At 44.7% G+C, this 14,074-nt stretch overlaps 1 protein-coding gene across 2 annotated transcripts in view; it reads left to right on the forward strand.

The window, feature by feature from the left end:
- The window catches only part of MKI67 (marker of proliferation Ki-67), a 29,198-nt gene extending 15,124 nt beyond the window's left edge, over window positions 1-14,074 (forward strand). For both annotated transcript variants that reach the window (XM_017858698.1, XM_017858697.1), the window contains 4 exons: window positions 1,876-2,031; window positions 2,971-9,788; window positions 10,669-11,112; window positions 13,418-14,074. In XM_017858698.1, the coding sequence (XP_017714187.1) occupies window positions 1,876-2,031; window positions 2,971-9,788; window positions 10,669-11,112; window positions 13,418-13,483 (7,484 nt within the window). In that variant the 3' untranslated portion in view covers window positions 13,484-14,074. The remainder of the gene's footprint in view (window positions 1-1,875; window positions 2,032-2,970; window positions 9,789-10,668; window positions 11,113-13,417) is intronic.

The raw sequence follows: 14,074 nt of genomic DNA on the forward strand, positions 1-14,074 counted from the left end.
TGGCAGGAGAGCGATTGTAGGTTTTGTGTTGTATAAAATTTGTCCAGTAGTTTCTACCATGTACTATTTGGAAGAGTGGTGAGAGCTGAATTGAACAGGGGGAACCTTATTTTTGTTTTCTGGCAGATTGAGTTGTAAGAGTTGTACTCCTCCGTAATGGATGCAACGTACCCTCTGATGAGTCACATTCGGATCAGTTCATTAATCTTTTTTAAAAAAGCAAGAAGACAAAAATACAAGACCAAAACAAAAAATATAGATATGTATATATGAGTATGCTTGTAAATTATGAACATGTATGAATGTTCTAATATGTGTGTTACAAAATGTTAAAAACAAACCCTCAAAAATACTTTCTAGGAAAACAAAATGCTAAATACTCAGTGTGTGGGACAGTGGATTGTTCCCAGCATCCCAGCATTCTTTGTTTTCTTTTCTTTTCTTTTTTTTTTTTTGAGACAGAGTCTCTCAGTCACCAGGCTGGAGTGCAGTGGCATGATCTCAGCTCACTGCAGCCTCCACCTCCCAGGTTCAAGCAATTCTCCTGCCTCAGCCTCCCAAGTAGCTGGGACTACAGGTGTGTGCCACCACACCCAGCTAATTTTGTATTTTAGTAGAGATGGGGTTTCACCATGTTGGCCAGGCTGGTCTCTATCTCCTGACCTCGTGATCTGCTCACCTCAGCCTCCCAAAGTGCTGGGATTACAGGCGTGAGCCACCACGCCTGGCCCATTCTTTCTATTAAGATGGTTTCCTAGAGTCAAGCAGTTCTCACCTGTTAGTATGAGTGAATTTCATTACAAAACATTAGCATCTGCTGAAGACTAAATCCTAGGCATTTTATGTAGAAGGGGAGATTTTTGTGAATGGACTGGTTTGGAAGGGAGTTTTCAGAACAGGCTTCCCCTGAACATTTTGCGCATGACTGCCAGGTTGAAATAGCACTTGCATCCAGTGAGGCCAGAATGATACAAGTAAGGAGGACATGAGATGATAAGAGTTTTGCAGAAAGTTGCAACTTCTATATAAATTGCCTTGTTATTTTTTACTGAGATTATATCAGTACTACTTTTATTGGTGTCAAAATGTTACCTGCAGCTACACTAATAGTTTATCCCAGGTGTGGACCAGTTGTTATTGAGCAATATTTTGCTTCTTCAGGATTTACTTCCTAGGTGGCTTAACTTTTTTAAAGCCCTATGAGAAGATTCCCGTGATTGTTGAAGAAATGTTTCCACTCAATTCCCACTCTCAGTAAATTGTGGCCTGACTTGTGTAATTTAAAGTGGGAATGGCCAGCACGGTGGCTCACGTCTATAATCCCAGCACTTTGGGAGGCTGAGGCCTCCTATCATTCCAGACGGAATGATGATATAAAATTTTTTAAAAATATATATTATTACTTGACAGTACTAAAAATGGGCAGCTCTTTGTCATTTTCTAAAATGTGGGCACATGTTATTTGTATTTAAAACCTAGAACTGAGCACCCAAGACTTTGAGAAACATGAAGGCATTTGGCCTCTAGATCCCAGCAGGGAGGCCTGTGGGTCTCAGGAGCCTATCACCAGCTTCCGTGCTCCAGAGCTCAGGTGTGGGGTCTAGTTAGAAGGACCACAGAGGTCAACTAACTTCATTTGTTTCCTTTCCAAGAAAAGCAAAGCAAAGAGCATAACATATCTTCTCTTTGCTTTCTTTTTTACAAAATGAGTACATTATTGATGGAACAACCCCTTTTATGAGGCCTATGTACCAGGAATTCAAGGGAGGAATCTACTGTTATTTCCCACCATTTGCATGTTACATGTGAGGACTGGGATGGTTGTTTGCATGTTAGCAATATGTCAATCACTTTTCATATATCTTCATGTAACAGGAATAGCTGAAATGTTCAAGACCCCAGTGAAGGAGCAACCACAGTTGACAAGCACATGTCACGTCGCCATTTCAAATTCAGAGAATTTGCTTGGAAAACAAGGTCAAGCAACTAATTCAGGAGAAGAACCTCTGCTGCCCACCTCAGAGAGTTTTGGTCGGTTTCCTTGTTTCCTACCACTGTGATGTTTTGGGATAGGAACATACAGTATTATTGTTTTAGAAGCAGTATGATATTGCTTCTCTAAAAGAAATGTTCCTGGCAGAAAATACCATTTCCGTCTTCTCTGTTCTAATTGAAAGGGAGATTTCAATCAGCAGTTGAACTAACATTGGCATTCATTGACTTACATAGAAAGACAGACTCCGTTAATGTGAAAGACACCTTTGGCTTCTTTATTATAAGTAACCAGGGAGACATAGCAAAAAAGTACAATGGTGTCTCACCATATTTACATATAAATTACTCAAATTCAAAATTATTGCCAATTACAAAACAGAAAGATAACAGTTTGTATACTGTACAATTATTCCTGCTAACCTTCTAGGTGGGAGCAGGCCCGGGATGAGTGTGAGATGGGAGATGAGAATCCAACTAATCTCTCATTTGGCACTGGTCACTGTGTTCCTGTCATAGAGGGAACAGCTTGCTACCCTGAAGATGTTTGTGGTAGGTAAATATTTCCTGTGTAATATGGACCCTAACCACACAAGGATAATCCATGTTATTTTATTGGTGATTTAAGCCAAGAAACAGCTGTTTGTTTCTAATGTTTGAAGGAAAAAATGCCTATATTTACGTCAGTGACACAGGGCATGGCAACCTTTGGAGGATCCTTCTTAAGCAATATTTTTACCTTCTATAATCATTTCAGCATCCAACTTGCTTAATGATGACCCCACTGTAGCACCAAATAATATTATTCTTAATTGTGCATGGCTCTTATAAAACAGATTTATAGACACATAAGTAGCCTTGTTGTTAAGTGAATATGAAGCTGAATATTTAGTTTTTTACTATATTTTATGAGGCTATAATACTCGATTGACATGAGATACTAATAGAATGTATTTATTGTATATGTTTTTATTTCAGGAGGAAATGTATTCTTCAGTGCACAGAATTCAGCAAAACAGCCATCTGATAAATGCTCTGCAAGCCCTCCCCTAAGACGGCAGTCTATTAGAGAAAATGGAAACATAGCAAAAACTCCCAGGAACACCTACAAAATAACTTCCATGGAGACAAAAACTTCAGATACTGAGACAGAGCCTTCAAAAACAGTATCCATCGTAAACAAGTTAAGAAGGTCTATGGAGTTCAGAAATATACAGAAGCTACCTATAGAAAGTAAGAGCGAAGAAACAAATACAGACATTGTTGAGCACATCCTAAAAAGATGTCAGAAGGCAACACTACTACAACAAAGGAGAGAAGGAGAGATGAAGGAAATAGAAAGACCTTTTGAGACATATAAGGAAAACATTGAATTAAAAGAAAATGATGAAAAGATGAAAGCAGTGAAGAGATCAAGAAGAACTTGGGGTCCAAAATGTGAACCAACGTCTGATCTGACAGATCTCAAGAGCTTGCCTGATACAGAACACACGAAAGACACGGCATGTGGCCAGGATCTCCTCCAAACCCAAGATCATGCCAAGGCACCAAAGAGTGAGAAGGGCAAAATCACTAAAATGCCCTGCCAGTCATTACAACCAGAACCAATAAACACCCCAACACACATAAAACAACGGCTGAAGGCTTCCCTGGGGAAAGTGGGTGTGAAAGAAGAACTCTTAGCAGTCGGCAAGCTCACACGGACGTCAGGGGAAACCACGCACACACACACAGAGCCAGCAGAAGATGGCAAGAACATCAGAATGTTTAAGGAGTCTCCAAAGCAGATCCTGGACCCAGCAGCCTGTGTAACTGGAATGAAGTGGCCAAGAACGCCTAAGGAAGAGGCACGATCACTAGAAGACCTGGCCGGCTTCAAAGAGCTCTTCCAGACACCAGGTCCCACTGAGGAATCAATGACTGAAGAGAGAACTACCAAAATAGCCTGCAAATCTCCACCACCAGAATCAGTGGACACTCCAACAAGCACAAGGCAACGGCCTAAGAGAAGTCTCAGGAAAGCAGATGTAGAGAAAGAATTCTTAGCACTCAGGAAACTAACACCATCAGCAGGGAAAACCATGCACACACCCAAACCAAAAGGAGGTGATGAGAAAGATATTAAAGCTTTTATGGGAACTCCAGTGCAGAAACTGGACCTGCCAGGAACTTTACCTGGCAGCAAGAGAGAGCTGCAAACTCCCAAGGGAAAGGCCCACCAGGCTCTAGAAGACCTGGCTGGCTTTAAAGAACTATTCCAGACTCCTGTTCTTACTGAGGAATTAGTGGCTGCCGGCAAAACCACTAAAATATCCTGCAAATCTCCACAGCCAGACCCACTGGACACCCCAACAAGCACCAAGCAACGGCCCAAGAGAAGTCTCAGGAAAGCAGACGTAGAGGGAGAATTCTTAGCATTCAGGAAACTGACACCAGCAGCCGGCAAAGCCATGCACATACCTAAACCAGCAGTAGGTGAAGAGAAAGACATCAACACATTTGTGGGAACTCCAGTGCAGAAACTGGACCTGACAGAGAACTTAACTGGCAATAAGAGATGGCCACAAACTCCTAAGGAAAAGGGCCAGGCTCTAGAAGACCTGGCTGGCTTTAAAGAGCTCTTCCAGACACCTGGTCATACTGAGGAAGCAGTGGCTGCCGGCAAAACTACTAAAATGCCCTGCAATTCTTCTCCACCAGAATTAGCAGACACCCCAACAAGCACGCAAAGGCAGCCCAAGACACCTTTGGGGAAAAGGGATGTAGAGAAAGAGCTCTCAGCTCTGAAGAAGCTCACACAGACCACACACACAGACAAAGTACCAGGAGGTGAGGATAAAAGCATCAAAGCGTTTAAGGAAACTGCAAAACAGAGACTGGACCCAGCAGCAAGTGTAACTGGTAGCAAGAGGCAGCCGAGAACTCCTAAGAGAAAAGCCCAACCCCTAGAAGACCTGGCCGGCTTGAAAGAGCTCTTCCAGACACCAATATGTACTGACAAGCCCACGACTCATGAGAAAACTACCAAAATAGCTTGCAGATCTCCGCAACCAGACCCAGTGGACACCCCAACAATCTTCAAGCCACAGTCCAAGAGAAGTCTCAGGAAAGCAGACATAGAGGAAGAATTCTTAGCACTCAAGAAACAAACGCCATCAGCAGGCAAAGCCATGCACACACCCAAACCAGCAGTAAGTGATAAGAAAAACATCAACACATTTGTGGGAACTCCAGTGCAGAAACTGGACCTCCCAGAGAATTTAACTGGCAGCAAGAGACGGCTACAAACTCCCAAGGAAAAGGCCCAGGCTCTAGGGGACCTCTCTGGCTTTAAAGAGCTCTTCCAGACACCAGGTCACACTGAGGAATCAATGACTAATGATAAAACTGCCAAAGTAGCCTGCAAATCTTCACAACCAGACCCAGACAAAATCCCAGCAAGCTCCAAGGGACGGCTGAAGACATCCCTGGGGAAAGTGGGCAAGAAAGAAGAGCTCCGAGCAGTTGGCGAGCTCACACAGACGTCAGGGGAGACTACACACACACACACAGTGCCAACAGGAGATGGTAAGAGCATCAAAGCATTTATGGAGTCTCCAAAGCAGATCTTAGATTTTGCAGCAAGTCTAACTGGCAGCAAGAGGCAGCCGAGAACTCCTAAGGGAAAGTCTGAAGTCCCTGAAGACCTGGCCGGCTTCAAAGAGCTCTTCCAGACACCTGGTCACACTAAGGAATCAATGACTAATGAAAAAACTACCAAAATATCCTACAGATCTTCACAACCAGACCCGGTAGACACCCCAACAAGCTCCAAGCCACAGCCCAAGAGAAGTCTCAGGAAAGCAGATGTTGAAGAAGAATTTTTAGCATTTAGGAAACAAACACCATCAGCAGACAAAGCCATGCACACACCCAAACCAGCAGGAGATGAGAAAGACATCAACACATTTATGGGAACTCCAGTGCAAAAACTGTACCCGCCAGAAAATTTACCTGGCAGCAAGAGACGGCTACAAACTCCTAAGGAAAAGGCCCAGGCTCTAGAAGACCTGACTGGCTTCAGAGAGCTTTTCCAGACACCATGCACTGATAACCCCACAACTGATGAGAAAACTACCAAAATACTCTGCAAATCTCCACAACCGGACCCAGTGGACACCCCAACAAGCACAAAACAACGGCCCAAGAGAAGCCTCAAGAAAGCAGACGTAGAGGAAGAATTTTTAGCATTCAGGGAACTAACGCCATCAGCAGGTAAAGCCATGCACACGCCTAAACCATCAGTAGGTGAAGAGAAAGTCATCAACACATTTGTGGGGACTCCAGTGCAAAAACTGGACCTACCAGGAAATTTACCTGGCAGCAAGAGACGGCCACAAACTACTAAAGAAAAGGCCAAGGCTCTAGAAGACCTGGCTGGCTTCAAAGAGCTCTTCCAGACACCAAGTCACATGGAGGAATCAATGACTGACGACAAAATCACAGAAGTATACTGCAAATCTCCACAACCAGACCCAGTCAAAACCCCAACAAGCTCCAAGCGACGACTCAAGACATCCTTGGGGAAAGCAGGCGTGAAAGAAGAGGTCCTTCCAGTCGGCAAACTCACACAGACGTCAGGGAAGACCACGCAGACACACAGAGAGACAGCAGGAGATGGAAAGAGTGTCAAAATGTTTAAGGAATCTGCAAAGCAGATGCTGGATCCAGCAAACTATGGAACTGGGATGAAGAGGTGGCCAAGAACACCTAAGGAAGAGGCCCAATCACTAGAAGACCTGGCCGGCTTCAAAGAGCTCTTCCAGACACCAGGTCACACTGAGGAATCAACGACTGATGACAAAACTACCAAAATAGCCTGCAAATCTCCACCACCAGAATCAGTGGACACCCCAACAAGCACAAGAAGGCGGCCCAAAACACCTTTGGGGAAAAGGGATGTAGAGAAAGAGCTCTCAGCCCTGAAGAAGCTCACACAGACCACACACACAGACAAAGTACCAGAAGGTGAGGATAAAAGCATCAAAGCATTTAAGGAAACTGCAAAACAGAGACTGGACCCAGCAGCAAGTGTAACTGGTAGCAAGAGGCAGCTGAGAACTCCTAAGAGAAAAGCCCAACCCCTAGAAGACCTGGCCGGCTTGAAAGAGCTCTTCCAGACACCAGTATGCACTGACAAGCCCACGACTCATGAGAAAACTACCAAAATAGCCTGCAGATCTCCACAACCAGACCCAGTGGACACCCCAACAATCTTCAAGCCACAGTCCAAGAGAAGTCTCAGGAAAGCAGACGTAGAGGAAGAATTCTTAGCACTCAGGAAGCTAACACCGTCAGTAGGGAAAGCCATGCACACACCCAAACCGTCAGGAGGCGATGAGAAAGACATGAAAGCATTTCTGGGAACTCCAGTGCAGAAATTGGACCTGCCAGGAAATTTACCTCGCAGCAAGAGACGGCCACAAACTCCTAAGGAAAAGGCCCAGCCTCTGGAAGATCTGACTGGCTTCAAAGAGCTCTTCCAGACATCAGGCACTGACATGCCCGCGACTGATGAGGAAACTACCAAAATGCCCTGCAAATCTCCACAACCAGACCCAGCGGACACCCCAGCAAGCACAAAGCAACAGCCCAAGAGAAGTCTCAGGAAAGCAGACGTAGAGGAAGAATTTTTAGCACTCAGGAAACCAACGCCGTCAGCAGACAAAGCCATGGACACACCCAAACCAGCAGTAAGTGATGAGAAAAATAACACATTTATGGAAATTCGAGTGCAGAATCTGGACCTGCCAGGAAATTTACCTGGCAGCAAGAGATGGCCACAAACTCCTAAGGAAAAGGCCGAGGCTGTAGAGGACCTGGCTGGCTTCAAAGAGCTCTTCCAAACACCAGGTCACACTGAGGAATCAATGACTGATGACAAAATGACAGAAGTATCATGCAAATCTCCACAGCCAGAGTCATTCAAAACCCCAACAAGCTCCAAGCAAAGGCTCAAGATCTCCCTGGTGAAAGTGGACATGAAAGAAGAGCCCCTAGCAGTCAACAAGCTCACACGGACGTCAGGGAAGACTACGCAAACACACACACAGCCAACAGGAGATAGTAAGAGCATCAAAGCATTTAAGGAGTCTCCAAAGCAGATCCTGGACCCAGCAGCAAATGTAACTGGTAGCAAGAGGCAGCTGAGAACTCGTAAGGAAAAGGCCAATGCTCTAGAAGACCTGACTGACTTCAAAGGGCTCTTCCCAGCACCAGATCACACTGAAGAGTCAATGACTGTTGACAAAAACGCAACAATTCCATGTAAATCTCCCCCAGCAGAACCAGCAGACACTGCCACGAGCACAAAGAGATACCCCAAGACACGTCTCAGGAAAGAAGTGAAAGAAGAGCTCTCAGCACTTGAGAGGCTCACACAAACATCAGGGCAAAACACACACACACACAAAGAATTAGCAAGTGGTGATGAAGGCATCAAAGTATTTAAGCAACGTGCAAAGAAGAAACCGAACCCAGTAGAAGAGGAACCCAGCAGGAGAAGGCCAAGAGCACCTAAGGCAAAGGCCCAACTCCTAGAAGACCTGGCCGGCTTCAAAGAGCTCTCTGAAACATCAGGTCACACTCAGGAACCACTGACTGCTGGCAAAGCCACTAAAATACCCTGCAAATCTCCCCCAGTAGAAGTAGTAGACACCACAGCAAGCACAAAGAGGCATCTCAGGACACGTGTGCAGAAGGTACAAGTAAAAGAAGAGCCTTCAGCAGTCAGGTTCACACAACCATCAGGGGAAACCACGGATGCAGACAAAGAACCAGTAGGTGAAGATAAAGGCATCAAAGCATTGAAGGAATCTGCAAAACAGACACTGGCTCCAGCAGCAAGTGTAACTGGCAGCAGGAGACGGCCAAGAGCACCCAGGGGAAATGCCCAAGCCCTAGAAGACCTGGCTGACTTCAAAGACCCAGCACCAGGTCACACTGAAGAATCAATGACTGATGACAAAACCACTAAAATACCCTGCAAATCATCACCAGAACTAGTAGACACCGCAACAAGTTCAAAGAGACGGCCCAGGACACGTGGCCAGAAAGCAGCAGTGAAGGAGGAGCTGTTGGCAGTCGGCAGTCTCACACAAACATCAGGGGACAAAGAACGGGTAGGTGAGGACAAAGGCTTGAAAGCATTTAAGCAACCTGTAAAGCGGAAGCTGGACGCAGAAGATGTAATTGGCAGCAGGAGACGGCCAAGAGCACCTAAGGAAAAGGCCCAACCCCTAGAAGATCTGGCCAGCTTCCAAGAGCTCTCTCAAACACCAGGCCACACTGAGGAACTGACAAACGGTGCTGCTGATAGCTTTACAAGCGCTCCAAAGAAAACGCCTGACAGTGGAAAACCTCTAAAAACATCCAGAAGAGTTCTTCGGGCCCCTAAAGTAGAACCTGTGGGAGACCTAGTAAGTACCACAGACCCTGTAAAATCACAAAGCAAAAGTAACACTTCCCTGCCCCCACTGCCCTTTGAGAGGGGAGGTGGCAAAGATGGAAGCGCCACAGGAACCAAGAGGCTGCACTGCATGCCTGCGCCGGAGGAAATCGCGGAGGAGCTGCCAGCCGGCAAGAAGCAGAGGGTTGCTCCCAGGGCGAGAGGTAAATCACCGGAACCCATGGTCATCATGAAGAGAAGTTTGAGGACTTCTGCAAAAAGAATTGAACCTGTGGAAGAGCTGAACAGCAACAACATGAAAACCAACAAAGAGGAACACAAATTACAAGACTCGGTCCCTGAAAATAAGGTGAGAGGAAGTATTACAGCATCACCCAATATCATCTTGGATAGTTGTCAGTTTCTGTGTTATACTTTGCATGTAACCTGACGTAAGTGGTTATCATTTCCCAAACGGGTTCCATTTAACACAGTGAATAACTGCAGGCCATGGTAAAGAATCTTCTTGGGACCTATAGAGGGAACAGACTAATTTGGGAAAAGAACTAGTCAAAAATGATAAAATGATTAATGCAAACTTAGAAGAGTTTCTCAAGAGCCAAATGAGTAATGTTCATCTTCAAATGTTTGAAAAATTGATCAGAGGATAGGTGGGTCGTTCAGTTCTATATTCCAGATACTTTCACCAAGACCAGGACTGGGTTAAAAATAATATCTATGTCACTATTTTAACTATCAGAACAATATCAATAGGGAGTGTGTATTCTTGAGAAGGGGGAAACTGTCTGGACTGTTAAGAGAGGTTCCTACTGCATCCAGAGAAGTTTGGGGGAACTCCAGAAATGGTAATTTCCTATTCTGCCTTAGCAGTGATGGTTAAAGGAATAGGAATTCATTTACTCTCTGTAAATGAATGAATAATGGAGCTTCTTTCTATAAACTGTAAAAATTAGATTTGATACATGTCTTATTAGGCATTGTTACTGAAATTTATCCTGAATGCCTTATTTATAATTTGTCAGCAGAGACGGTCATTTCTCCATAGGAACAAAGTACCAAGGCATTACCTTGACTATCTTAGATGACAGGTTTCTTAGAAAATTCATCAGTGTGTAATTTTCAAATGGTTTCTCCTTTTAGTTTACTGTTGTTGATTGTTCTCCCTGTTGAATTTTGAAGTTTGTTTTACTAATTATTGGAATTCTGTGGATGTCTTCTCATTTCTTTAGGGAATATCCCTGCGCTCCAGACGCCAAAATAAGACTGATGTAGAACAGCAAATAACTGAGGTCCTGGTGTTAGCAGAAAGAATAGAAATAAACAGAAACGAAATGAAGCCCATGAAGACCTCCCCAGAGATGGGCATTCAGAATCCAGATGATGGAGCCCGGAAACCTGTACCTAGAGGCAAAGTCAGTGAAAACAAAAGGTGCTTGAGGTCTGTGAGACAGAATAAGAGCTCCCAGCCTAAGGTGGCAGAGGAAAGCGGAGGGCAGAAGAGCGCGGGGGTTCTCATGCAGAATCAGGAAGGGAAAGGAGAAGCAGGAAATTCAGACTCCATGTGTTTGAGATCCAGAAAGACGAAAAGCCAGTCTGCAGCAAGCACTTTGGAGAGCGAATCTGTGCAGAGAGTAACGCGGAGTGTCAAGAGGTGTGCAGAAAATCCAAAGAAGGTAAGCCATTTACTGTTTTCCGTTTTTAAAAGAGACTGTTTTGATGTATGGTTTTTTTTGTTTTGTTTTGTTTTGTTTTTGAGACGGAGTCTTGCTCTGTCGCCTGGGCTGGAGTGCAGTGGTGCGATCTTGGCTCACTGCAAGCTCCGCCTCCCGGGTTCACGGCATTCTCCTGCCTCAGCCTCCCAAGTAGCTGGGACTACAGGCGCCCGCCACCTCGCCCGGCTAATTTTTTGTATTTTTTAGTAGAGATGGGGTTTCACCGTGTGAGCTAGGATGGTCTCGATCTCCTGACCTCGTGATCCGCCCGTCTTGGCCTCCCAAAGTGCTGGGATTACAGGCTTGAGCCACCGCGCCCGGCCTTGATGTATGTTTTGCCCAAGGTTGCAAAGGCAAACAAAAAGCATTATTTTCAACAGCACTCTGCCAGCTCCCAGTTACATTCATGGAAGGAGCATTATCCTAAGACATACATTTTGTCATTTTAGTTATATTTTGTTGTGTCTGCTTTGGGGATTCCACTTCAAATAGCAAATTCACATTATGAAGACTTTCTTCAGAAAGAAAAGGAATTTGTCTAGTGGCTAATTGACTGCTTATGATGTACCTCATGATACAATTGCAGGTAGATGTCTTCAGCCTTTCTGTAGTTCAAAAACACCTATTGAAACAGAAAAGTTCTTTTCCCAAAAAAAAAAAAAAAAAAAAAAACTATTGAAACAGAAAAATGTCCAAGGAATTCTTTGGAAAGGTAGAAGGAACAGAGGTTGGGGTGGCCCTGAGACACACGCTGACTATGTGAGAATTCCTGATCAGTGGGGAGTGCTTCTGCCCTCCAACCCTCCTCCAGCCAGAGACTATCTAAGCTAATGAACTTTAAGTGCTACTGAAATCACATCAAGTTTAGCCACACATAATTACAAGCATGTGGACAAATCGATAAGAATGATTAGATTCCATTAGTGTTCTTCTGGGGAATACTTGGTTTAGCTAAAATAAAAATAGGTTGAATTGCTCCCTGTTTGTGAGTGGTATAAATTTAATTCTTAGCACACACAAAATTTGGACCTAAAACTACCATATTCTGAGTTCAGCAAATGAAACTGATATAGCAATAACCTCTTCAGATACAGAATTCTGGCAAGTACAGCTGTCCAGACAGACCTTCAGCACAAATTAGGAAGCTTCAACTGCCAAGAAGAGGAAAGATTCCCCAATACCTGCTGCATAGCCAGGCAGCCAGTGGAGGCGGAGGGCTTGTGTGTCTGGATGGTGGGCAGAAAGTCCTAGTGGGGAGATACCCATAGACTGTTCCAGAGAGGGAAGAGGGGAGGCTCAACAAGGACACTGATGCCCACACAGGTGTCCTAAGTCAGAGACTACTTCTGGGGCAGGCTGGAAGCAGAAGACATCTGACAGTGCCAGACAAGGTCCTAGAGACCACAGGGACACCAGGGATGCAACAGCTGATGTGGGTGAGCACCGTCACCCGTCCAGTCTTACAATAAAACACAGGCTCTAGGCGCTCACCAGATTCACAGTCTGGAAGGTGCTGCTCCATCAGAATGAAAGAAAAGAAGGGTGAAAGCAAATCTTTTAACTAGGATGGTTCCTGAACACAGAGCAGCCAGGCCCAGGGCTGAGCCAGGCCCGGTGTGTCCTGCCAGGGGCGCTCCAGCCTCTTCTCACACACAAGCACCCAGGAGACGCCCAGCACATACATGCTCCTCTATTGCCGAGTTCTTCGGTGGGTGTCGGTAGTCCTGGAAAATGCATATATAACAGATTTTTTCCAGTAAGAAGCTTATAGCCATGCTTTTCACCATGGTCCCTCCCCCTTAGCCAAGAGGTGAGAACTCCTGTAAGAGTGAAGGCCAAGGCAGGTCCCCTACATGCAAGTTGGGGATAGTTCTGTCTATGGGAGCTGCTTGGTTTAGAAGACCCAAAAGACTTAGTCCTGGTTGGATTCACTTTTTCTGAGTGACATTTTTTAGTTTGTGAAAATGTGTGCATTGATGAAGAAATTTTGTTTTATTATGTATTCGCTTAAAATGCATTTGGAACTTTTGTATGAAAAGATCACATTATTTAAGTGTAAAAAAATTGCATAATAAAAGCAGTTCAAGTCAAGAAAAACAACGTTAATGGAATATATTTTAAAACTTATTTCTAGCCTCAACATTCATTTTCTACAACTAAGGACCAGATAATACCTAGTAAGCCTTTGAGGTTTTGCAGAGGAGGTCGATTACAAAAATGGGTGTTTAAATTACTTAAGAGTTCTTTTTTATTTCTTCCCACACAGGCTGAGGACATTGTGTGTGTCAAGAAAATAAGAACCAGAAGTCACCGGGACAGTGAAGATGTTTAACAAGAAAAATCGAACTGGGAAAAATATAATAAAGTTAGTTTTGTGATAAGTTCTAGTACAGTTTTTGTCATAAATTACAAGTGAATTCTGTAAGTAAGACTGTCAATCTGCTTAAGGGAAGAAAACTTTGGATTTGCTGGGTCTAAATTGGCCTCGTAAACTCCACTGGGAGCACTGCTGGGCTCCTGGACTGAGAACAGTTGAGCACTGGGGGCTTTGGGAAGGAGTTTGGACCATGCTTTGCTCTCAGCTTTGCGGAATGAAGCCTTGAGGTCTATCATCACCCACAGCCACCCTACAGCAGCCTTAACTGTGACCCTTGCCACACTGTGTCATTGTTTAAATGTTTGCCTGTGTCCTCCAGGGCATGATGGCAGGAACATCTACGCTCGTCTGTGCCAGCGCTGAGCCGGCACTTGGTAAACATGAATGAGAGGGCGAGCGCACTGATGAATGGAGCTTTTAAGACCTGTCTCCAATGACTAGGCCCGGGGCATTTGGTCCCCATGTTGAGGCGACTGCACATCTGCACAGGCCAGTCCTATTTTTGGTGTCCTCTCCTTTCTGAAAATAAAGTGCTTTGGAGAATGA

The sequence above is a fragment of the Rhinopithecus bieti genome, unplaced genomic scaffold, assembly GCF_001698545.2.
Source record: "Rhinopithecus bieti isolate Rb0 unplaced genomic scaffold, ASM169854v2 scaffold_42745, whole genome shotgun sequence".
NCBI lineage: Eukaryota > Metazoa > Chordata > Mammalia > Primates > Cercopithecidae > Rhinopithecus > Rhinopithecus bieti.